Source organism: Bombyx mori, chromosome 2, assembly GCF_030269925.1.
Source record: "Bombyx mori chromosome 2, ASM3026992v2".
Taxonomy (NCBI): Eukaryota; Metazoa; Arthropoda; class Insecta; order Lepidoptera; family Bombycidae; genus Bombyx; species Bombyx mori.
The window spans coordinates 2211348-2235901 of record NC_085108.1 but is presented as its reverse complement, the minus strand read 5'-3'; the positions used below and the strand labels follow the sequence as shown (position 1 = coordinate 2235901).

The 24554-nt window shown below is 39.5% G+C and overlaps 7 protein-coding genes across 7 annotated transcripts; 3 read left to right on the top strand and 4 right to left on the bottom strand.

The window, feature by feature from the left end:
- Positions 1–426: 426 nt before the first annotated feature.
- On the bottom strand, positions 427–1770 carry LOC101743828 (chorion class B protein M2410-like). The gene is made up of 2 exons (XM_004927377.3): positions 1694–1770; positions 427–914 (listed from the first exon to the last, which is right to left on the bottom strand). Exons 1-2 carry the CDS (start codon positions 1742–1744, stop codon positions 486–488), a joined length of 480 nt encoding a protein of 159 aa, XP_004927434.2. The 5' UTR covers positions 1745–1770; the 3' UTR covers positions 427–485.
- An 11016-nt stretch (positions 1771–12786) lies between these two features.
- LOC101743679 (chorion class B protein M2410) lies at positions 12787–13358 on the bottom strand (the record flags this gene model as incomplete). The annotated part of the gene is made up of 1 exon (XM_062671991.1): positions 12787–13358. A coding segment is annotated over one exon (516 nt), but the record flags the coding sequence as incomplete, so codon positions are not given.
- A 379-nt stretch (positions 13359–13737) lies between these two features.
- On the top strand, positions 13738–14252 carry LOC110385429 (chorion class A protein L12-like). The gene is made up of 2 exons (XM_021348819.3): positions 13738–13788; positions 13905–14252. The coding sequence occupies exons 1-2, from the start codon at positions 13738–13740 to the stop codon at positions 14250–14252; spliced, it is 399 nt and encodes a 132-aa protein (XP_021204494.2).
- Positions 14253–17151: 2899 nt separating this feature from the next.
- LOC110385428 (chorion class B protein M2807-like) lies at positions 17152–17717 on the bottom strand. The gene is made up of 2 exons (XM_038016121.2): positions 17667–17717; positions 17152–17583 (listed from the first exon to the last, which is right to left on the bottom strand). Exons 1-2 carry the CDS (start codon positions 17715–17717, stop codon positions 17152–17154), a joined length of 483 nt encoding a protein of 160 aa, XP_037872049.1.
- LOC119629674 (chorion class A protein L12-like) lies at positions 17699–18626 on the top strand. The gene is made up of 2 exons (XM_038016310.2): positions 17699–18100; positions 18217–18626. Exons 1-2 carry the CDS (start codon positions 18050–18052, stop codon positions 18562–18564), a joined length of 399 nt encoding a protein of 132 aa, XP_037872238.1. The 5' UTR covers positions 17699–18049; the 3' UTR covers positions 18565–18626.
- Positions 18627–21155: 2529 nt separating this feature from the next.
- On the bottom strand, positions 21156–22654 carry LOC134198683 (chorion class B protein L11-like). Its single transcript, XM_038015966.2, has 2 exons — positions 22589–22654; positions 21156–21694 (listed from the first exon to the last, which is right to left on the bottom strand). The coding sequence occupies exons 1-2, from the start codon at positions 22637–22639 to the stop codon at positions 21224–21226; spliced, it is 522 nt and encodes a 173-aa protein (XP_037871894.1). The 5' UTR covers positions 22640–22654; the 3' UTR covers positions 21156–21223.
- Positions 22655–22890: 236 nt separating this feature from the next.
- LOC101743400 (chorion class A protein L11-like) lies at positions 22891–23486 on the top strand. Its single transcript, XM_038016406.2, has 2 exons — positions 22891–23025; positions 23154–23486. Exons 1-2 carry the CDS (start codon positions 22975–22977, stop codon positions 23484–23486), a joined length of 384 nt encoding a protein of 127 aa, XP_037872334.1. The 5' UTR covers positions 22891–22974.
- Positions 23487–24554: the final 1068 nt, after the last annotated feature.

Sequence of the window (24554 nt, the reverse complement as noted above, 5' to 3'; positions counted from 1 at the left end):
GCGGTCATTTCTCAAGTTAATGCTATCGTGCTATTATTAATTCAAGGATCTAATCTGATGAACCGCGGTATGCATGTGACCAGGAGATGTATGGAAATGGTAGTGCAAGGTAGAGGGGGAAAAGGTCGACCGAAGAAGACATGGATGGAGTGTGTGAATGACGATATGAGAGAGAGAGGAGTGAGCGTTGAGATGACGGCTGAAGAGAATGGAAGAGAAAAATTAGCTGTGCCGACCCCACCTTGTGGGATAAGGTTGAGAAAAAGAAGAAGAGAATCTGATAAACTGTTTTTGTTACACTATGTACTATTAGGTTTATTAACTTTTGCGAACCATTTAGGGCGCCAAACGATTAAGGGGGTTTATTTACACACATTTAATAAAGTGTATCATGAGGTCTAGTCAAAATTAATTAAAACAACAAGATTGAATGATGCGATTTTATTTCATTTTGAAAGGTGCTTGATAGGATCTTCGTCATTATTTCACCAGATGCCACCGCAGCCGCAGCCCCAACCGCGTCCGGCGTAGCCTCCATAGCCGAGCCCGTAACCAGCGCCGTAGCCGAGACCACCAGCGTAGCCGATGCCTCTCTCGGCGGTGATGCCGACGGCGCCGTCACCACAACCGTAGTCGATGCCACCAAGACCATAAGTGGGGAACTCACCAGCGACATCGGCAGTACCAAGGAACGGCAGGTTACCGCAGACACCGACGGTACCCTCGTATCTGTTCTCGGAAGCTACGCCTAGACCAGTAGGAGCGGCGGAAGCGGTGACAACAGGGAGACCTCCACCGTTGGAAGCTCTGAGAGCGGAAGCAGCAGCAATGTCGTTGCCAAGACCACCATAGCCTCTTCCACCCCAACCGCCACAGCCACAGCCGTAGCCCCCGATAGGTATAGACAGAGTGGACTATTCACACAAAATAAAGAACAACATTAAACACATTGTTACAGTTCTGCTTATAATTACTTGTAAGTCCTTTTTTAAATCATATAATTTATTCCTATTGTAGCTAGCTTCTAGTAACTGATGCACAGCAGCGGGTTAATATTATTATGGTGATTTTTTTGACGTGCAGGAATAGGAAAGGTTAGCGTGGTATGGACCTGTGATGCGTAGAGAGAAGATGCATGTGACTGTGAGATGTATGGAAATGGTAGCGCAATGTAAAGGGGGAAGAAGTCGACGGAAGAAGACATGGATGTAGTGTGTGAATGACGATATGAGAAAGAGAGGAGTGAGTGTTGAGATGACGGCTGATAGAAGAGAATGGAATAGAAAAATTCGCTGTGCCGACCGCACCTAGTGGGATAAAGCGGAAACAAAGAAGAAGAACAAGAACGAACAGAAAAACTTCTCAAAAATATGTTTGTTGTATGTAAAAAAAAAAAGCCTTCTCTATTTCTTTATAAGTGTAGCAAATTTGATGTTCCGCCGTCTGCGCAGTTTTCGCAAAAAGCGGTACAAAGTTTGACTTCAAGTATTAATATATACATTAGTATTAGAATGCGTTTTTTGTATTTAATATATCGCACTGTTTATTTGTTTTTTGGTGTACAATAAAGAATACTCTCTCTCTCTCTCTCTCTCTCTCTCTCTCTCTCTCTCTCTCTCTCTCTCTCTCTCTCTCACTCTCTCACTCTCTCTCTCTTTTACATTAAATGTAAGTTTTAATTGAAAAGACGTACCTGTGCCACGAGGGCGGTGGCGCAGACGAAGAGAATGAGTTTAGCGGCCATGTTGTTTCACTGAATGACTTCAGAATGTGTTTTCATGAACGCGGCTCTCTTTTATACGAATACAATGTTTATTTTATCTTGAAATTAAGTAAACAAACGTGCCTCACAAAGGACCTCATAAGGCATTGATACGACAAACGATAATTTAATTAATTTTGTAATCCATTGAGAACGTGTTGGTCCTTAAAAAAAACAAAGCAAATAGAAATGACAAAATCTGCTTTTAAAATTTTGTAATTTTATTAGTAAATTAATATTAAACGTGTCTACTTACGAAAAACATGTTTCACAATTATTATTATTGTAGGAATACAAAAATTTTTATTTCGAAATTCTTTTGCAATTGATCGGGTTAAAATTTATATAAATTAATAAAAAAAATTGTAGGCAAAATCATTGTATATTCAATAGAAGTTCTAAGATGTCTGTTTTCACGCTTCTGCTCTGCATTCAATCTTGCCTGCTCCAAGTAAGTGAAACTGCTCATTGCTGTCATTGGAAAGACAACATATAGTCCATCTAATCCTTAATTGTTCGCCTTTTTGATTTTTAATAAGCTTTTTTGAGCTTCAGACGTATGTATGTTAGTATGTAACGGAATCTTTGAACAAGATTTTGACCCCCTTCAAAACGTCGGATTAACTCGAAATTTGGCATACTTATTAAGGACCTATTACAATTCAATATTTAAAAAAATATATGGAAAAATTGAAATTCAACTAAAAAATGAAAAGCAAACAATAGTTGAAGTGAAAAACAAAACTAAAAAAATACGCTTATAAACAAAATCCAGTTAAGATATAGAAAATAAATTTGAATTAAGAAACAATGATTGTAATGTAAAAAAGCGTGGGGTGCTTTTTAGGATATTATCAAAATAACCCTTCTTCTCATATCTGTTCATAAAATATCTATAACTACTGATACCATGCACCCCACGCTTTTTTACAATAAAATCATTTTTTTCTTACACTACATAATATTTTGAATTCAAATTTATTTGAAATTTTTTTGTTGGATTTTCTATAGAAGCGTATTTTTTTTATTTTTTTAAACTATTATTTATTTTATCTTATTTCAGAAAGAGCATATATTTTGTTAGTATTACTTATAACTTTTGCTAGTAACTTAAAAACATTAACTAATAACTGACTCTATTTAATACTTTTTTTAATCTTTCAAAAGTGCCGGCTGCAAAAGTTATTAACTAGCATTCCCTCGATCTTGCTCGATATGATGTTCAGAAGACTGTTGCCAATGCCACGCTTGACGCAATAACGACACACTTCTTCTTCTTTTTCTCCACCTTATCCCACTAGGTGGGGTTGACACAGCGACTTTTTCTATTCCATTCTCTTCTATCATCCGTCATCTCAACACTCCTCTCTCTCACTTCTCTTCCGTATTATTGAAAGAAGTCATCTATGTGAGATGTTGCAAACATTGCGGTTCCATTATTGGGATATTAGCAATGGCCAGAGGGATAATCGTGTGTGATTTCTCAAACATGATATGGCGAAATAATATTAAGATCCAGGAAATATCGGGTCGAGAAGTTAATTCCAGTCATAAATTATATGCCAAAAAAAAAGATCTCTACAATCTGTGATTCAATGTAGGGAATATGCGTGTTATATGCTTCGACAGTGGGGATAAGCTCTCTTTCGATAGCTGTTGCTGTCATGTTAAATCATCTCGAATTTTTTTTTTTATATTTAAATTTCCATTTCCTCTGATGACAATTTTAATTGCTGTAAGATGGTCTCCATGTTTTTATTTATATACCGTATGGAGTTAGGCCAATGTTATACAATCTATACGCTCAGTACGTTGACACAGGTTTGGGGGGCTGCGATCCCGGAGCCGGCTTGGGTGTCCCTCGACTCGGGTATGGCGCCGCCTGGCATGGACTCGGCGATGGCTGGAACTGAATCCATGCTAGATATGGCGGCGAAGTCATCGGCAGCACGGGAATCTCCGGTGACCTATCTGTTGCCAGTGCTACCCCCGTCACTGGTCGCGTCTCCATCACCAGCGCTGTTGGGTCCGGAGATCCCACCTGTTCTGCTGGTACCACCTCTATATGCGGACGCTGCGCTCCCACCAGCGGATGTAGACACGCTGCCCTGGCTGGATACAACTAAAAACTATAAATAGAACAAAACTACGATTCCAAATAAACATTGAATATTTTTTGCTGTCACATTCATATTTTTAATAGCTGTCCATTACTTGTGCTCAGGAATAATTTTATTATCATCGAATATTACCGAGTTCTACATTAGCAATACTTCAATCTCCTTGTCTGGCCATTTAAATAACAAAATCCCTAATTATAGATCTTAATTTGATTACCTAAGCCGTAATGGCCATACTTGCTGTGACAATCGTAAAATTATTTTAAGTGTTTAACGATAAACTAGAGTTCCCGCAGTAGTCGAAATTCGACTATAATTAATTGTCATTGTAAGTTTGTACACTATTATGATTGTATTTTATACATCTATAATCACAAATTTCGCCAAGACTACACTATAAAAATATTAACAAAAGCAAACAATATTTAATCTATTCTCAATTTGACAACAGACGCCAAGAACAAAAGTTTGACAATAAATAGTATGCATGCGTGTGTGCGTCAACTACATGGTATGTAGTGTGTGTAATGTTTTCTTTATTGATTTAATGTATCTTTTATGCATTATTTTAAAAAAAGATTAGCATTGTGCACTTCTTCTCTATATTCTCTATAAGTGTGGAAAATTTCATACTCCTCCGTCCGCGCAATTTTCGTAAAAAGGGATACAAAGTTTTTGCTTCGCGTATTAATATATAGATTCATTATCCAGCGGCTATACATGGTAACTATTGATTAATTGAAAATGTTGGTCTCGGCTGAATATCCACAGGGTCGTTGGCAATTATTTCACATTTTATGTACAGGTAGATTGCATTTTATTGTGTTCTTGCGGTGTAATGGTTTTATTACTTAAAATAAAAACCGATTAAGTTATTTATTGTTGGTAGGACGTCTAGAGTCCGCGCGGATAGGTACCACCGCCCTGCCTATTTCTGCCGTGAAGCAGTTTGAAGGGTGGGGCAGCCGTTGTAACTATACTGAGACCATAGAACTTATATCTCAAGGTGGGTGGCGCATTTACGTTGTAGATGTCTATGAGCTCCAGTAACCATATAACACCAGGTGGGCTGTGAGCTCGTCCACCCGTCCAAGTAATAAAAAAAAAGTAGATTTTATTCTTTTTTAGTTTTATTCACCTAGAAGCTTAAATTTTAACTGCATCATTATACCAGGAACCTTCCCTAACATGTTAACAACAAACTTAGAGATTTTCAACTAAGTTAAATCATGTAAAAAATCATACTGCGACCGAGGGAAGCGGAGTTTTTGGTGAGGTTCAAATCCCACTATTACTGGTGGTAGGACCTCTTGTGAATCCGCGCGGGTAGGTACCACCACCCTGCCTATTTCTGCCGTGAAGCAGTAATGCGTTTCGGTTTGAAGGGTGGGGCAGCCGTTGTAACTATACTTGAGACTTTAGAACTTATATCTCAAGGTGGGTGGCGCATTTACGTTGTGGATGTCTACGGGCTCCAGTAACCACTTAACACCAGGTGGGCTGAACTCGTCCACCCATCTAAGCAATAAAAAAAAAAACACACGGTAATTTTCCAATGTACACAACGAAAAAAAAAACATACAGAAATTTCAAACAAAACCACCAAATATTCACCTATATTTAAATATTAAAATAAACTATTGTTTGGTAAATCGATGTACAAATCTGTGCATGAATTTCAGCTATAAATAGCAGATAAACTTGTTTCCCCAACAACACTAAGTAATACTAATAATGTATATATTAATACGTGAAGCAAAAACTTTGTATCCCTTTTTACGAAAATTGCGCGGACGGAGGAGTATGAAATTTTCCACACTTATAGAGAATATAGAGAAGAAGTGCACAATGCTAATATTTCTTTTAAATAATGCATAAAAGATACATTAAATCAGTAAAGAAAACATTACACACACTACATACCATGTATTTGACGCACACACGCATGCATACTATTTATTGTCAAACTTTTGTTATTGACGTCTGTTGTCAAATTGAGAATAGAATATGATTTGTCTTTGTTAATATTTTTTATAGTGTAGTCTTGGCGAAATTTGTGATTATAAAAGTATAAAATACAATCATAATAGTGTACAAACTTGCAATTCCAATTGATTATAGTCGAATTTCGACTACTGCGGGACCTCTAGTATCAATAACAACACGGAAAATTTGGAATATACTCGGGCATATGTTAAATCAATTAGTTATAAATAAGTGTCAACATTTTAATTTAATTCCTTATCTTTTGTTTTGTATTTTATTTTTTATACAATTTACATTGTTGAAATAGCCGTATCTATGTATTTGTCGACATATTATTATATATTTGATAACATAATTATAATTTGACTTCACACATAAAATTGTATGTTAGTCATATCCAATGTATACTTATGTATTCCTTCTTAGCAATAACTACTTAGTCTGGCCATAAATACTGTTACAATTAAAAATAAACAAAATATTACATTTGAATTTGGAATCTGTCATTTTTATATGATTGCTCATTGAGTTTTCTCATTTTGGCGCCAATACATTGTACAATATTTTGCGATATTAAAATGGAGTGGGGTGATAAAGAGAACCGAATCGCTGTGATTGCATTACACAAAGTAGGTATGGAGCCAAATGCAATTTTTAAAACTCTCCATACGCTTGGTATTAGTAAAATGTTTGTGTACGGGGCTATTAATAGATGCAATGAGACCTCCTCTGTTTGTTACAGAAAAAGATCTGGCTGTCCACGTAGTATTCGTACGAAAAAGGTGGTCAAAGCAGTAAGGGAAAGAATTCGAAGAAATCCTGTCCGAAAGCAAAAGATTTTATCTCGGGAGATGAAGATAGTACCTAGAACCATGTCGCGTATTTTAAAAGATGACTTAGGACTTGCAGCCTATAAGAGACGTACTGGTCATTTCTTAACTGATAATTTAAAAAAGAATAGGGTGGTAAAATCGAAACTACTACTGAAGCGGTACGCAAAGGGAGGTCATAGAAAAAATTTGTTTACAGATGAGAATTTTTTTACAATCGAGCGACATTTTAACAAACAAAATGATCGTATTTATGCTCAAAGCTCTAAGGAAGCTTCCCAATTAGTCGACAGAGTGTAACGTGGGCACTATCCGACTTCAGTGATGGTTTGGTGGGGTATTAGCTATGAGGGAATGACTGAGCCATACTTTTGTGAAAAAGGTATCAAAACATCGGCACAAATGTATCAAGATACCATTCTTGAGAACGTAGTGAAGCCCCTTAACAACACCATGTTTAATAATCAAGAATGGTCCTTCCAGCAAGACTCGGCGCCAGGTCATAAAGCTCGGTCTACGCAGTCTTGGTTGGAAACGAACGTTTCGGACTTCATCAGAGCTGAAGACTGGCCGTCGTCTAGTCCCGATCTTAATCCGCTGGATTATTATTTATGGTCAGTCTTAGAGAGTACGGCTTGCTCTAAACGCCATGATAATTTGGAGTCCCTAAAACAATCCGCACGATTGGCAGTGGAAATTTTTCCCATGGAAAGAGTGCGTTCTTCTATTGATAACTGGCCTCAACGTTTAAAAGACTGTATTGCAGCCAATGGAGACCACTTCGAATAAGCTTTTTATACTTTAAATTGTTTTATATTTATGTATTAAACTAACACATAAAAGTAATAAATGTTATTTGCAATAGAATTTTTTTTCCTTTGTTTCAGTATTTATGGCAAGACTAGGTAGTTATGAAATAGTTAAATGCTAACTATACCTTTTACAAATTTTATTTATGCTCTACAGACAAATTTACAGCTTAAAGTACACACATAAACTAGACAAATAATTCAGAACGATGTATTAAGCTGCTCTAAGGTTTTCTTTCGGTAAAAATCGGTAAATATAATTTGAAACTTAGGTTAAATACATCACGTTAATGTGAAGTGTGAAAAGAACATAAGAAATTTAATATAATATTATAACGGAACGAAATTTCCGAACGTGCGATACCGCCCCCGCCGCCGCCTTACCGCCCGCTGAGACAGAGCTCTTTGAGCGCGAAAACACACGCCCTCAGCGCGCGCGACGACGACCAGAAAAATATTGCGAGTCTTAGATTAACTGTACGATTCTCAACTCATTTTGTATTTTATGTTATTTATTGTGTCGCTTTTTATATTAAACCTCATACCAAATCAGTGTAAACATTATTTCTATATCATCTTCGCCAACAGCCCGGAACAACGAACTCACGAAAATTCACAAAAGTCCCGCCAGTCGGACTTGTAGTGTTAAAATATATTATTTTAAACTAAAACAAATAGTAGCATGTCCACGGCTTTCCATTGCGGCTCTACACCGGCGTGCCATTGACTCTATAATTTTTTGACATTTCGCAAGAGAGATATATTTTTTTTATTGCTTAGATGGGTGGACGAGCTCACATCCCACCTGGTGTTAATTGGTCACTGGAGCCCATAAACATCTACAACGTAAATGCGCCACCCACCTTGAGATATAAGCTCTAAGTTCTCAGTACAGTTACAACGGCTACCCCACCCTTTAAACCGAAACGCATAACTGCTTCACGGTAGAAATATGCAGGGTGGTGGTTGGTACCTACCCGTGCGGACTCACAAGAGGTCCTACTACCAGTAATTACGCAAATTATAATTTTTCATTACCAATTTTTGTAATGAAATAACAAATGTTCACGATTGACTTCCACGGTGAAGGAATAACAAAAATCAAACCCGCAAAATTATAATTTGCGTAATTACTGGTAGTAGGACCTCTTGTGAGTCCGCACGGGTAGGTACCAACCACCACCCTGCCTATTCAGATGGTCTGATAGAGTGCGAAATACCGAAGTCTTGCGACGTGCCAATCGGCTGTCCAATTTCAAAACCTAGTATCTGACAAATTTAAAAAAAAGTGTGTTTTTGCATTTTTCGACCTTGTAGACCATTCTCCACATATTAGGATAGCAAAAACCCCCAAAAATTTGTAAAAAACGAAGTTACACAAAGTCGGAAACCTAGTATCTACAGTAAAGGTTTTCAAAATGCAAAAATTACAAGATTAGAACATAGTATCTAACATCAACCATTTTAAAAACCTAATAAGTGCTTGTAGTTACTTGGATTTAAAATGGTTCATGCAGATACTAAGTCAATGAAATGGTTGAAATAAACGTCAAAACTCCCGCGAAACTTTAGTAAGTGAGAAAATCGTTGTACGTCTTTCGTGTTTTTGTCTATAAAATGAGTAAAAATCAGTTTTATAAGTCGAAATTGATCTTGAATGCTTTAAAAGAACAACATGGTGAAATGTAAGTACGCTTCAATGTGTTTTATGATTGTCAAGGTTTTTTGTTTTCCAAAATTGCAACCTACTACGACACATAAAGTAAATGAAGGTGCAAATATTCCAGAGGATGTTAAAACTGCATACGAGGAACACAAAGCTAAAGCAAGTAAAGCAATTTAAAAGTATCAAGAAGATGCCTCCTTAGAAAATACTTCCTCTGTGAGATACTATTCGATGGATTTACAAAAAGTTATGTTGTTACCCGACATGCCTAAAGTCAAAGAATCGTTTTTCTTGAGTAGAATGATAACTTTCAGCTTGACATTTGCACCAATCAGAAAGAAAACTAATGTTAATAATATTTGTATTCTATGGCATGAAGACTATTCTGGACGAGATGCTCATGACATTGTTAATGCAATTGCAGCAATGATCGAAAAAGAAAGAGATTTTAATCATTTGATATTGTGGTGTGATAATTGCACAGCTCAAAATAAAAATTGGATCCTCTTTACATCACTTGTTACTATAATAATCTCTGGGTTTTTCAATTTAGAAAGTTTGACTTTGTAATACCTACCTAACTAAAGATCACACACGTATGTCAGCTGATGGAGTTCATGGCAATATGGAGAGGCAAATTAAAAACAAAAGATGCTGTGTACGATTTTGAAGACTATAAGAATGTAATTTTGGGTTACAGATCGCATATTGAAGTTATCGAATTCCAAAAATCGTATGAGTGGGTAAAAAAGAAACGCATACCGCGACGCAATGATGACCTTGTTCCCATTAAGAATTTTTTGCTTAGTTCTTTGGTTGAAGTAATATTTGTAAATGGGTGCCGTAATATGTTTTATAGGAATGATTTTGAATCTCCGTATTCCGAGTTGGATTTTCTTAATAAAAAACACAATCCCTTGATCATGCCAACCTTAAAAAATATTCCAAGAGGCATTAACAAAAGTAAAAAGGAAGGCATAGTAACAACTTTATTTAGCTTATGCCAATGAATAGAAGTTTTGGAGAAGAAGTTTTGGCAAAGTGTACCGATTAATAATAATCCAGTTAATTTAGTTTCTAGTGGACAATTATTAATAACCGAATAATTTATTTTTATTTGACTGTTTTCAAATATTTTGAGTGTTTTTTTTTTTTTTTTTACTGTGAACAAATAGTGTTTGGTTTCCGATTATGTTTTTTTTTTCTTTTTCATTAAAACTGCTTATTTCTGCCCATATTTATGTTGTTTTATTCTGTTTTTTCTAACTATGTTTATAAAATTGCATTTAGTTCCTACTCAGTAAATTCAGACCTAAATGAAAACAAAGCAAGTGATTTTACTAAGTCTATTAATTTGCGTTTATCCCCACTCATTATATTTTAGAACTAGATGAAAACAAAGCAAGTGATCTTACTAGGTTTTCAAATTGTCACACTCAAAAAGTTTGATCTAAGAAAACAATATTTTTATTAGTAACTGCTCCTCTACGTACATCTTTTGTGATAGACGCATGAAATCTACTTTTTTATAAAGCCTGTTATGTACCTCAAATTTTGCAATCACTCTCAAGAAGGTACGACTAATATTATTGAAACGGCACGCTGTCAAAGATATGAAATTGTTTTTCGGCTCTCCTGTAAAATTTAGTTTTATGCAGATACTGGGTTTTGATATTTCACAGCCGCAATGTTGGTGGCATTGAGACCTATTTAATGCGTCGGCAGCTTCGATGGTGCGGTCATGTATCACGCATGACGGAGGAAAGAGTGGCGAAGCGCATCTTCTTCTCTGAATTGCAGGATGGCAAGCGAAAGCATGGCGGACAACTCCTGCGGTACAAGGATGTCGTGAAACGACACATGAAGAGATGTGATATAGAGCCCTCTCAATGGGAGCGCTTGGCAGCACAGCGGCCAGAATGACGCAGGATGGTGAACAGCAAAGTACGCGAGTTCGAGGATCAGCGTAAAGCTGACCTTGATTACAAACGCGACCAGTTGAAGGTCCGCCCACCTGCTGCCATAACCTATAATTATGAGAACGGCGTGCTTACGTGCCCTCAATGCGCAAGGAGTTTTGCCGCAAAGATAGGCTATATAAGCCATCTTCGAGCGCACGAGCGCCAAATCGACGGATAGGAGTCAAAGTGGTCGCCATGGCCGAAATCGGTCGGATGAAATCATCATCATCACAAAAATTGGTACACGCCTGCGGGATTCGAGTCATCGATGCATCGCTAGATACGAATGCACCGGACATCCTAACCATTAGGCCACGACGACTTCTTAGTTAAGGAGTTTAATTCTTCTAAGAAAAAGTGGTACGGCTCTCTTGAATTGCCGCAATGATGCAATTTTAAATCTTCTTCGAACCTCGCACATCATATTCTCTATTGGATTCATCATCCAAATATTCTATTGGACCAAATCTATCTACTCCTTTCTCCATTTAGGTAAACGCATTTGAAGTACATTGGCGTAATGCTCATCGCGTCGAAAACCATCATCATCAACCAACCATTTGAGCATTGCACGGTTGCTTTTGTTCTTATACGGCTAATTCTTTTCACGAAGTTTTAATAACTTGTTGCTTTATCAAACTTTTTGTTTCTCCTCATTTATTTCATATGAAGCAATAATCGTTAGCTAATAGCCCAGCACTAGTTGGCGCCAAAATTATACGGACGGTGACCTATCATCCATTGAGTCACAGGGTGTACTTTATTTCAATTTGAATAAAACATTTTTTTCCTGCCTATGCTGATAGCCTTGAGAGGCTATATCAGCTTCGCCCTAACGTGTAGGTGAGCACGCTCAAGCCGGAGTGGTGCTAACAATGACCCTAGCAAGTGCAGTGCTTCGCAGAATCTACCACAGGATCGGAAACGCGACCCACTGAGAAGATCCGGCGAGCAACTGTTTATTTTATTTTTTTATTGCTTATATGAATGGACGAGCCCACCTCGTGTTAAGTGGTTACTGGAGCCCATATACATCACGCAAATGCGCCACCCACCTTAAGATATGAGTTATAAGGGCAGCCGTTGTAACTATACTTGAGAAAGTGTAGTTACAACGGCTGCCCCACCCTTCAAACCGAAACGCATTACTGCTTCACGGCAGAAATAGGCAGGGTGGTGGTACCCACCCGCGCGGACTCACAAGAGGTCCTACCACCAGTAATAATAGTGGGCTGTGTCTGTGGGTTAATTCGCTCGTCTAGCCCTTGTGGTACCTAAAAGAACCGTTAATGGATCGGGAGGATCCGTAATGACATGTTTTGGGCGTCGTCAACTGTTATAATAGCAATAATCGTTAGCTACTAGCTACTAGCATTAGCTACTACATTAGTGAAATAATCTGCTAATATCATTTCTAGCTAATGACCTAACTATGTTTTCTCAAGACTCCTGTGGAATTTCAATGCTTTAAACGCAGAATACTTTCTTACTGTTCCGTTAAAAGTCGTATCGATAATTTTTGGAACTCGTTTGAAAGTACCAGAAGAAGGTTTTACTGAAACTTAAACCTCATTCGCTATCAAAATTCAATTCCAGATATTTATAAAATAATTTACAATTTTCATATTATATTAAATAAGGAAACAAACAAGTCAGTTCGATGCGATTTATTTTGTACGGTTTAACAGTGTTCAATTTAAAATATTATTTAGTAGATTCTTCCACCACATCCACATCCATATCCGGTTCCGGCGTAGCCTCCATAGCCGAGACCGTATCCAGCGCCATAGCCGAGACCACCAGCGTAGCCGATGCCTCTCTCGGCGGTGATGCCGACGGCGCCATCACCGCAACCGTAGTCGATTTCACCGAAACCGTAAGTGGGGAACTCACCAGCGATATCAGCAGTACCAAGGAAAGGCAGGTTACCGCAGACACCGACGGTACCCTCGTATCTGTTCTCGGAAGCTACACCCAGCCCAGTGGGAGCAGCAGAGGCAGTAGCTACAGGGAGACCACCACCGCTGAAACCACGTCCGCATCCACCTCCAAGACCCCCGTAGCCCAGACCATCATAGCCCAGACCGCCGTAGCCACGACCTCCATAACCGCAACCACAACCAATGCCTAAAGCGGACTGTGAACAATGTGAAGTAATAAAATATATTAATATTAGAACGCGTTTTACATTAAATATAAGTTTTAGTTGAAAAGACGTACCTGAGCAACGAGGGCGGCGGCGCAGACGAAGAGAATGAGTTTAGCGGCCATGTTGTTTCACTGAATGACTTCAGAATGAGTTCGATGTCAGTTGTGTCTGTTTTATACGGAATATTTCTCAAGTGTCCTATCTCATAAACGTGACTTTAACCTACATCACGGTATCTTGTGAAATTTTATATGAAAGAGATTACCCTAACTAGTGGCGCGGCTTTTGGAGACAGCTAAATGATACGTGTCAATCAAGGAAAAAGAAGTTTTTTTTACAATTCTACATTTCAACACTTTGTCGCAATCGCCCTTATAGGAATACAATTATTCGTATAAAAGGATTGCCGCTGTGCAGTACTAGCATTCTCCGTCTAGTACCTGAATACAACAACATGTCTACCTTCGCTCTCCTTCTCCTCTGCGCTCAGGCCTGCCTGATCCAAGTGAGTAATGTTTAATTTATGTGCTCTGCGCTCTGAAATTGTCACTACTAATATATAATACTGATGTTGTTTCTGATGAGTTTGAATATTGTCATGAAGCGTTACTGTCGTTACAGAACGTATACGGCCAGTCCTTGGGTGGACTAGGCGGTTGCGGTTGTGGAGGTGGCTGGAATGGTTGGAACGGACTCGGTGGTGGTTGGAACGGTCTAGGTATTGGCTGGAACGGCATCGACGGTGGATACGGCGCCGGCTGCGGCTCATACGGAGGTGAGGGTATCGGTAACGTTGGAGTCGCCGGTGAGCTGCCCGTCGGTGGTGTCACCGCTGTCGGCGGCCGCGTGCCCATCATCGGTGGTGTCGAGTACGGAGGTCCCGCCTGCGCCGCTGGTGCCGTCTCCATCTGCGGACACTGCGCTCCCACCTGCGGATGTGGACACGCTGGTTTCGGTGGATACTACTGAAAATGTAAAGAAAGAAAATACGGCAATCCTCCATTAATTAAACTCTGATCGATGCAAGCGTAGCTGTTTTTATTAAGTTTTGTTAAGAGACTTTCCAATAACTCTTCCCAAGAATTTGCTTTCAATTAAAGCTATGTGATTAAAAATCTTGAACAACATACACGTCTAGTACCTACATTCTTTGATAATATTGAGGACAGAAGGGATTCCCTGAGTAGGCAAAACATATGGTAAAAGTGGAGTCTGGGTCTTCTATGAAGAAGTACAGCAGTTTCAGGTAGGTAATAGAAATGTTTTTGCGGCCGCTGATGATGCCGTGATACATGCCAACGATCTGATCACCTCAATCAATTACTCGAAGGGATCGCCACAGAGCTTATGGTACAAAATATAAATGAAGCCTAAAACATTTCCTTTTACCCTGAGATCTTAATATTTTCGGGTGACTACGGTACAAAAAAATCTAAATGGTTCTCTTGTTGGCTTTATTCTTGTACAAGCTGGGGTTTATAATGTTAGTTCCACGAATTCAGTTCCAGCGGACTTTTGGTGGAGAATCCTTTCAATTGCCTTATAAACCTACAAACCTTCCCTTAGATGGGTGTACGAGCTCACAGCCCACCTGGTGTTAAGCGGTTACTGAAGCCCATAGACATCTACAACGTAAATGCGCCACCCACCTTGAGACATAAGTTCTAAGGTCTCAAGTATAGTTACAACGGCTGCCCCACCTTTCAAACCAAAACGCATTACTGCTTCATGGCAGAAATAGGCAGGGTGGTGGTACCTACCCGCGCGGACTCATTAGAGGTCCTACCACCAGTAATAAAGTGTTGTGAACCTTGGGGGAGGCCTAGGTCCAGTAGTGGTCTAGGCTGATGATGATGATGATAAAGCTCTTTAATTACCATCCTCTCCAGCAGCAAAACATCTTTATCGGAGTAGCTATCACGAAATCGATTAAAGTGAAAAACATAAACTCCTTCCTTAATAAAGATTTTCAGGACATAGTATCCTTCATTTCTCAATTTGAATTTTATTACTCTTCTTAAATGGGCACAACACACACTCATTCAAGCCTAGCTCTTCTGCAGAAGACACATCGGTAGGACTCTCGTGCGACATCTAAACAATTAGAAAGGAAGTCACGTTACCTGACTACATGTTCACTTTTTATGCCCCGACTAGAGCCTTTATTTTTTTTGACGTGGGAACCCACCACAATTACATCCCAAGAGAGTCATGGACAGAGAAACATTTAAACTGTTTCAAGGCCATGACCACGACCCTCAGTAATGAGGAAACCGACGCAAGGAAGGAAGAGCCTTTATTGGATTTCAGAATCTGTCGAACATCCAGAGCCACAAAATGCCCTACTTCGGCTTTGTACAAAAACAGACCATTGTTACAAAAAAAATCATTTTGATAGAAGTAACTATTGTGTATAACATAGATTATCACTCATGAATATGAAATGGCACCCAAGATCATACATGTACGGCCTCCAAAAGACACGTTCCTCAATGTCACTTTGATCGTATCACTCCCTATATTGAAGATAAACTCTTTTGCAACCATATCATTCACTATATAAACATGCCATACCTTGATAAGTAGGTAAATAATACAGAGGCCCATAGTTCTTCAGACTAATTTAGGTGTTCACGGCCAAATCTTAAGCGAGCTTGTCTGGGTGTTGCAGACAGCTTTAAACCATTTGCTGGCCTAAAGACTCCGATAGGTCTTAGCTTCATTCGCGTAAACACGTTAACTCCACGTGCTTGATTCGGCTCTGCTTTGATGTTAAGTGACGTGAGGATGCGATTTTGCAGGGAAGCTGACAGACCCATTCGTTGTTTCGACGGGTGGTTACTCGAGCTCTGCCGGTACCACAACTCCTTCTGTAAGAACCGGTCTCTACAAGCCTTCTATACACTATAGCAACCGCAGACCGGCTTAAATTTCTATCCGTTGATGCCGAACTAATGCCACAACTTGTGCGGCTTGTCCGAACGAAGCATCTGCATTATTGTGCCGAAGTTCTTGTTAAGTTATAAACACTAAATAACGATTCTATTGGAAACAATTATTCAATTGTGAAATGGAAAAACAAAATGACAATCAATTTAAAAATTACCCTAAAAATCAAAATTTGAGACCACGCGTAGATTTTCTTTTCCCGGCCGTAATAATTTATTTGTTTTGCTGCAAATTCATTTTTAATTTTTGTTTGCTTATGATCTAAGACCAACCTTTACTATTTCGTTTATAAAAATTTAACCAGTTTGTATACTTTAAAAAACAAGAGGTCCCGCAGTAGTCGAAATTCGACTATAATTAATTGGAATTGTAAGTTTGTACACTATTATGATCGTATTTTATATTTCTATAATCACAAATTTCGCCAAGACTACACTATAAAAAATATTAACAGAGACAAACAATATTTAATCTATTCTCAATTTGACAACAGACGTCAAGAACAAAAGTTTGACAATAGATAGTATGCATGCGTGTGTGCGTCAAATACATGCTATGTAGTGTGTGTAATGTTTTCTTTTTTGATTTAATGTATCTTTTATGAATTATTTAAAAAAAAAATTAGCATTGTGCACTTCTTCTCTATATTCTCTATAACTGTGAAAATTTCATACTCCTCCGTCCGCGCAATTTTCGTAAAAAGGGATACAAAGTTTTTGCTTCACGTATTAATATAATTCATTGAATCCTTAACTGCATCCTGAACAATGCACGTTATCAATAGTTATAAATATTTTATGAACAGATATGAGTAGAAGGGTTATTTTGACTATTATACTGAAACACAATTTGATGCTGGAGTGAAATATATTTTGAGTGTTCAGATTATAAAAGGACAAGCGTCGTGTTGACAATTCGTTCAGTAGCCGCAGCCACATCCGCATCCGCCGTAGCCTCCATAGCCGAGACCGTAGCCGCCTCCGTAGCCTCCATAGCCGAGTCCGTAGCCGCCTCCGTAGCCTCCATAGCCGAGTCCACCCTCGCGGGTAATACCAACGGCACCGTTTCCGCAGCCGTAGTCGATTTCACCAATACCGGCGGTGGGGAACTCGCCAGCTACAGCAGCAGTACCAAGGAACGGCAGGTTGCCGCAGACACCGACGGTACCCTCGTACCTGTTCTCAGAAGCTACACCCAGACCAGTGGGAGCAGCAGAGGCCGTAGCTACAGGGAGACCACCACCGCTGAAACCACGACCGCATCCACCTCCATAGCCTCCATAGCCCAGACCACCATAGCCCAGACCGCCGTAACCACGACCTCCGCAACCACAACCAATGCTCAAAACGGACTGTGAACAACGTGAAGTAATTAAATATATTAATATTAGAATGTGTTTTACATTAAATATAAGTTTTAATTGAAAAGACGTACCTGTGCCACGAGGGCGGTGGCGCAGACGAAGAGAATGAGTTTAGCGGCCATGTTGTTTCACTGATTGACTTCAGAATGAGTTCGATGTCAGTTGTGTCTGTTTTATACGGAATATTTCCCAAGTGTCCTATCTCAAAAACGTGACTTTAACCTACATCAATGTACCTTGTGAAATTTTGTTTGAATGAGATTACCCTAACTAGTAATGTGGCTTTTGGAGACAGCTAAATGATACGTGTCAATCAAGGAAAAATAAGTTTTTTTCACAATTCTACATTTCAACACTTTGTTGCAATCGCCCTTATAGGAATACAATTATTCGTATAAAAGGATTGCCGCTGTGCAGTAATAGCATTCTCCGTCTAGTACCTGAATACAACAACATGTCTACCTTCGCTCTCCTTCTCCTCTGCGCTCAGGCCTGCCTGATCCAAGTGAGTAATGTTTAATTTATGTGCTCTGCGCTCTGAAATTGTCACTACTAATATATAATACTGATGTTGTTTCTGATGAGTTTGAATATTGTCATGAAGCGTTACTGTCGTTACAGAACGTATATGGCCAGTCCTTGGGTGGACTAGGCGGTTGCGGTTGTGGAGGTGGCTGGAATGGTTGGAACGGACTCGGTGGTGGTTGGAACGGACTAGGTCTTGGCTGGAACGGCATCGACGGTGGATACGGCGGTGGTTGCGGTTTATACGGAGGTGAGGGTATCGGTAACGTTGGAGTCGCCGGTGAGCTGCCCGTCGGTGGTGTCACCGCTGTCGGCGGCCGCGTGCCCATCATCGGTGGTGTCGAGTACGGAGGTCCCGCCTGCGCCGCTGGTGCCGTCTCCATCTGCGGACACTGCGCTCCCACCTGCGGATGTGGACGCGCTGGTTTCGGTGGATACTACTGAAAATGTAAAGAAAGAAAATACGGCAATCCTCAATTAATTAAACTCTGATCGATGCAAACGTAGCTGTTTTTATTAAGATTTGTTAAGAGACTTTCCAATAACTTCTTCCCAAGAATTTGGTTTCAACTAAAGCTACATAATTAAAAATCTTGAACAACATACACGTCTAGTACCTACATTTATTGATAATATTGAGGACAAGAAGGATTCCCTGAGTAGGCGAAACATAATAGTATAGTAAAGTGATGTCTCGGTCTACTATGAAGAAGTACAGTGGTTTCAGGTAATAGAAATGTTCTCGCGGCCACTGGTGGTACCGGTGGTCATCATCTCAATCAATTACTGTAAGAACTCGCCACAGAGCTTGGAACAAAATGTAAATGAAGCCTAAAACATTTCCTTTGACTCTGAGATCTTAATAGTTTCGGGCGACTACGGTACCGAAAGATGGTTCTCTTGTTCTCTTGTTGTCGGTACCGAAAGATGGTTCTCTTGTTGGCTTTTTTCTTGTATAAGCTGGGCTTTGGAATGTTAGTTCCACAAATTCAGTTCCAGCGGACTTTTGGTGGAGAATCCTTTCAATTACCTTATAAATAAAACAAACGTTTATCTTTAGTTTGGAAACACGGAGTTTGACCTAACCGAGTTTCCGAACATCAGCGGTCTGCCTCCCCAGCTACATTCGTATAGTCTAATAGCTTCTTAATTTCGATACCCTATTTCTCTATGCGGCAAAAAATTCTCAAGTGCCGACCGCGCACCGAAAAACACAGAATGGGTAGACCAAACCTCCCACGACATAGACCGATCACCTGTTGAAGATCGTGGGAATCCGCTCGATGCAGACTGCGCAGAACACGTCATAGTTGTGAACCTTGAGGGAGGCCTATGTCCAGTAGCGGTATAGGGTGATGATGATGATGATAAAGCTCTTCAATTACCATCCTCTCCAGCAGAAAAAATCTTTATCGGAGTAACTATCACAAAATCGATTAAGTGAAAAATATAAACTCCTTCCTTATTAAAGATTTTCAGGACTTAGTATCCTTCATTTCTCAATTTGAATTTTATTACCTTTCTTAAATGGGCACAACGCACACTCAATCAAGCCTAGCTCTTCTGCAGAAGACACATCGGTAGGACTCTCGTGCGACATCTAACCACCTTGGAAAGGAAGTCGCATTACCTGACTACACGTTGACACGTTATGGCCCGACTAGAGCCTTTTATTGAATCTCAGATCCTGTCGAACATCCAGAGCCACAAAATGCTCTACTTCGGCTTTGTACAAACACAGACCATTGTTACAAAAATGTTCATTTTGATAGAAGTAACTATTGTGCATATATTATATACTTATAACACTATAACATAACTCAATATGAAATGGCACCCAAGATCATAGAAGAACCGCCTCCAAAAGACACGTTCCTCAATGATACTTTGATCATAATATCCTTACATTGAAGATAAACTCTTTTGCGACCATATCATTCACTATATAAACATGCCCTACCTTGATAAGTAGGTAAATAATACAGAGGTCCATAGTTCTTTAGACTAATTTAGGTATTCACGGGCAAATCTTCAGCGAGCTTGTTTGGGTGTTGCAGACAGCTTTAAATCATTTGCTGGCCTAAATACTCCGATAGGTCTTAGCTTCATTCGCGTAAACATGTTAACTCCACGTGCTTGATTCGGCTCTGCTTTGATGTTAACTGACGTGAGGAAACGATTTCGCAAGGAAGCTGAAAGACCCATTCGTTGTTTCGACGAATGGTTACTCGAGCTCTGCCGGTACCACAACTGCTTCTGTAAGAACCGGTCTCTACAAGCCTTCTATACACTTTAGCAACCACAGACCGGTTTAAATTTCTATCCGTTGATGCCGAACTAATGCCACAACTTGTGCGGCTTGTTCGAACGAAGTATCCACATTATTGTGCCGAAGCTCTTGTTAAGTTATAAAGCAAAAGCGTGGGGTGCATGGTATCAATACTTTTGTAGGAATATACGATAAGGAAAAGATCTTCCACCGAGCGGGTGATATTGCTCAGTAGACCGACGGTCCAGATGTTGTTGTTCGGAACTTGTATATATGCGCTTTATCTTGAAAATGTCGTAAGTGAGATTCAGGCATCTGTCAATTATCTTGCGTTGTATGATGGCTACCCGCCACACGTTCAGTATTTTATGAACGGATATGAGTAGAAGGATTATTTTGATAATATCCTGAAAAGTAACCCACGCTTTTTTTTTACAATAAAATCAATAATTTCTTACACTATTCTTAATTCAAATTTATTAAAATTTGTTTTCTCTTTTTTAGTCGGATTTTCTATAAAAGCGTATTTTTTTTAGTTTTTTTAAACTATTATTTATTATTACAAGACGTTATTCTTTCATCGAGGAAGTCATTCTTGAATATTAGGAATGTAGACTGATTCCGGGATGTACAGCGCTGGTATAGTCGCATAACTCAGTACGAGTACACTAGGAGTCTTATCCTTTATGCCACGATGACAGTAAGTAATATTCTATCTCTGTATTATATCAACACGGAGCATAATTATTACACTGAAACACAATTCGATGTTGGAGTAAAATATATTTTGAGTGTTCAGATTATAAAAGGACAAATGTCGTGTTGACAATTTGTTCAGTAGCCGCAGCCACATCCGCATCCGCCGTAGCCTCCATAGCCGAGACCGTAGCCACCTCCGTAGCCTCCATAGCCGAGACCGTAGCCGCCTCCGTAACCAGCTCCATAGCCGAGTCCACTCTCGCGGGTAATACCAACGGCACCGTTTCCGCAGCCATAGAGGATTTCGCCAATACCGGCGGTGGGTAACTCGCCAGCGACAGCAGCAGTACCAAGGAACGGCAGGTTGCCGCAGACACCGACGGTACCCTCGTACCTGTTCTCGGAAGCTATCCCAAGCCCAGTGGGAGCAGCAGAGGCAGTAGCTACAGGGAGACCACCACCGCTGAAACCACGACCGCATCCACCTCCATAGCCCCCGTAGCCCAGACCACCATAGCCCAGACCACCATAGCCCAGACCACCATAGCCCAGACCGCCGTAGCCACGACCTCCACAACCGCAACCACAACCGATGCCCAAAGCGGACTGTGAACAATGGGAAGAAATTAAATATACTAGTGGCTCAGTAATCGAAATTCGACTATAAATAATAGGCATTATAAGTTTGAACATTATTCCAATAATAATCTATTATCAAAGACTATTTTTTATACTTCTCTATTCACAGATTTCGCCATAAACAAAAAAGTATTTATGCGTGTGTGTGTGTGTCAAATACATGGTAGTGTGGGAAATGTTTTCTTTATTGATTTAATGTATTTTAAAATAACATGTATTCTTAGATTTCGAATTCTAAATATTATTAACACACCGATTCCAGTCGGGAATATAACTGGATATTTGAGTACAGAATAACTTGACACAACTAACAACAATGACTAATCTAATTATTATATCTAATAAATGAATAAAAATAATAATTATTTAGGTAAAGCTACTTATAAATAGAAAAACATACTACACATTTAAAATAGATAAAAAAGTAAACTTATACAAATAGTATATATAGTATGCTATATTTATAGTATAGTAGCTATATCTAGAATGTATATAAATAGTTAGCTCAATAGACGTTAGTCAGCCCTCGTGAAAAAAGAATATTAATAATAGAAATGTGGGGCTTTCCCTAAAATCTGTTCCTAGTGAGCGTTCATGACTTGAAATGAGCAACTATGCTCAGTTTCAATTCAATCGGACATACAGCTTCGGAGGTCTTGTGATGAGTGAGCCAGTGGGTTTAATGCATAATTTAAAAATATATTAGCATTCTGCACTCTTTTTCTACTGGGAAATTTGATACTCCTCCATCTGCACAATTTTCGTGAAAAGGGATACAAAGTTTTACTCCACGTATTAATATATAGATTATTATTAGAATGCGTTTTACATTAAATGTAAGTTTTCATTTTAAATACGTACCTGTGCCACGAGGGCGGTGGCGCAGACGAAGATAATGAGTTTAGCGGCCATGTTGTTTCACTGATTGACTTCAGAATGAGTTCACTTGAGCTGCTTCAGCTTTTATACACAACTATTTGCCTTATCGTTCTCGTAGAGCTTATCTTAATGAATTATTGACGTGACTTTTGAGAATTTCCAAATTGTAACCTTCAGAATCAATAGTGATAATCGTGAAATTTTGAAATAAACTAAAAATACCTGAACGCAGTAAAGATGACTCTAGTTTCACAATTTTTATTATGAAATTATGTTATCCCAAGGTGACCACGACCCTCGGCTGCTATATAAGGTGGATGTTCTGTACTTGGAAACATTCTAGATCAAGTGTCTGAATACATTGCAACATGTCCACCTTCGCTTTTTTTCTCCTCTGCGTTCAGGCTTGCCTGATCCAAGTAAGTATTTCAGTTATTTTATATTGAAAGCAAATTTTATTTTACGTGAAGTCCTCTTCTCTCTCGGTGCTATTTGATGTAGTAGTATGCGATTCTTTTCAAAGTTTTAATCTTTGTGACTATTTTAGAACGTGTACGGACAGTGCCTGGGTAGAGGACTGGGAGGCTGCGGCTGTGGAGGCGGCCTGGGCGGCTACGGACTCGGCTACGGCTTGGGTGGATACGGCGGCGGATATGGCTATGGCGGATACGGCGGTGGTTACGGTACCTATGGCGGCGAGGGCGTCGGTAATGTGGGTGTCGCCGGTGTGCTGCCCGTCGGTGGTGTCACCGCTGTCGGTGGCCGCGTGCCCATCATCGGTGGTGTCGAGTTTGGAGGTCCGGCCTGCGCTGGCGGCTGCGTCTCTATCTGCGGACATTGCGCCCCCACTTGCGGCTGCGGATGCGGTGGTTATTATTGAGAAGAAATCAATGACAAAAGCTTGAAATCCAAATAACTTGATCAAAGTAATAAATAGTTCGCTTGGCATCAAAAATTTGTTTATTATTATAATTTCTGATTTTCCGTACTTTATAAAATCATTGGTTATTCATTACTCAAGGTACAGTGTATTTCCTATTTATGGGTAGATGGAATCACGGCCTGTCTGGTACTTAGTACTTCCATATTAGTACTTAACCTATAGCCGCCAGAATCACTCCCCATTGGAGGTCAAAGTTTCCATTTTATTAACCTCTGGCCCATCCTTATATTTCCTATTTCATCTCTGACACTTTTTGTTTTATTTATCGACCACTTCACTGTGCCACAGACCGACATAAGTGGCTACAAATTACAAAAAAAGGTCACAGGCGGGCGCATCACGATGCTCAGCAATGAGCGATCGACTGAAGGAGGAGGAGGATCGTCAATGTGGGATTTGGTCATGCTGTTCATTTTTCGTGCATTGTGTCATATTTCTGTTGGGAGTTAAATGTTCTAGAGATGATTCTGTCACAGAGTTGAGGTTCTGTTTTATAGTAACTAGTTAGCTCTTCTTTCGTTACACTTTTTGTGTTATTATTGTTTTCGCTTTAAAGGGCCGGCTTGGTTTTAAGCTGATGACTGGTGGTAGGACCTCTTGTGAGTCCGCACGGGTAGGTACCACCGCCCTGCCTATTTCTGCCGTGAAGCAGTAATGCGTTTCGGTTTGAAGGGTGGGTTAGCCGTTGTAACTATACTGAGACCTTAGAACTTATATCTCAAGGTGGGTGGCGCATTTACGTTGTAGATGTCTATGGGCTCCAGTAACCACTTAACACCAGGTGGGCTGTGAGCTCGTCCACCAATCTAAGCAATAAAAAAAAAAAAAAAAAACGTGTTCAGACATTTTCTAAGCATTCTATACTTGCTATTTAAATTGTGATTTTTGATGGTGATGCAGTTTAAGTCAGATTACATTTATTACAGAATGCTTAGAACATATCTGAACACGTCATCGGCTTAAAACCAAGCCGGCCCTTCAAAGCGAAAACAATAATAACACAAA

What these genes read in the sequence shown, in the direction of transcription:
- LOC101743828 (XM_004927377.3), bottom strand. Translation starts at nt 1,744, where the DNA reads ATGGCCGCTAAACTCATTCTCTTCGTCTGCGCCACCGCCCTCGTGGCA. An exon ending in CCACCGCCCTCGTGGCACAG is followed by an intron (nt 915 to 1,693) that starts GTACGTCTTTTC and finishes TTGTGTGAATAG; the next exon opens with TCCACTCTGTCTATACCTAT.
- LOC110385429 (XM_021348819.3), top strand. Translation starts at nt 13,738, where the DNA reads ATGTCTACCTTCGCTCTCCTTCTCCTCTGCGCTCAGGCCTGCCTGATC. An exon ending in CTCAGGCCTGCCTGATCCAA is followed by an intron (nt 13,789 to 13,904) that starts GTGAGTAATGTT and finishes CTGTCGTTACAG; the next exon opens with AACGTATACGGCCAGTCCTT.
- LOC110385428 (XM_038016121.2), bottom strand. Translation starts at nt 17,717, where the DNA reads ATGGCCGCTAAACTCATTCTCTTCGTCTGCGCCACCGCCCTCGTGGCA. An exon ending in CCACCGCCCTCGTGGCACAG is followed by an intron (nt 17,584 to 17,666) that starts GTACGTCTTTTC and finishes CGTTGTTCACAG; the next exon opens with TCCGTTTTGAGCATTGGTTG.
- LOC119629674 (XM_038016310.2), top strand. Translation starts at nt 18,050, where the DNA reads ATGTCTACCTTCGCTCTCCTTCTCCTCTGCGCTCAGGCCTGCCTGATC. An exon ending in CTCAGGCCTGCCTGATCCAA is followed by an intron (nt 18,101 to 18,216) that starts GTGAGTAATGTT and finishes CTGTCGTTACAG; the next exon opens with AACGTATATGGCCAGTCCTT.
- LOC134198683 (XM_038015966.2), bottom strand. Translation starts at nt 22,639, where the DNA reads ATGGCCGCTAAACTCATTATCTTCGTCTGCGCCACCGCCCTCGTGGCA. An exon ending in CCACCGCCCTCGTGGCACAG is followed by an intron (nt 21,695 to 22,588) that starts GTACGTATTTAA and finishes CATTGTTCACAG; the next exon opens with TCCGCTTTGGGCATCGGTTG.
- LOC101743400 (XM_038016406.2), top strand. Translation starts at nt 22,975, where the DNA reads ATGTCCACCTTCGCTTTTTTTCTCCTCTGCGTTCAGGCTTGCCTGATC. An exon ending in TTCAGGCTTGCCTGATCCAA is followed by an intron (nt 23,026 to 23,153) that starts GTAAGTATTTCA and finishes TGACTATTTTAG; the next exon opens with AACGTGTACGGACAGTGCCT.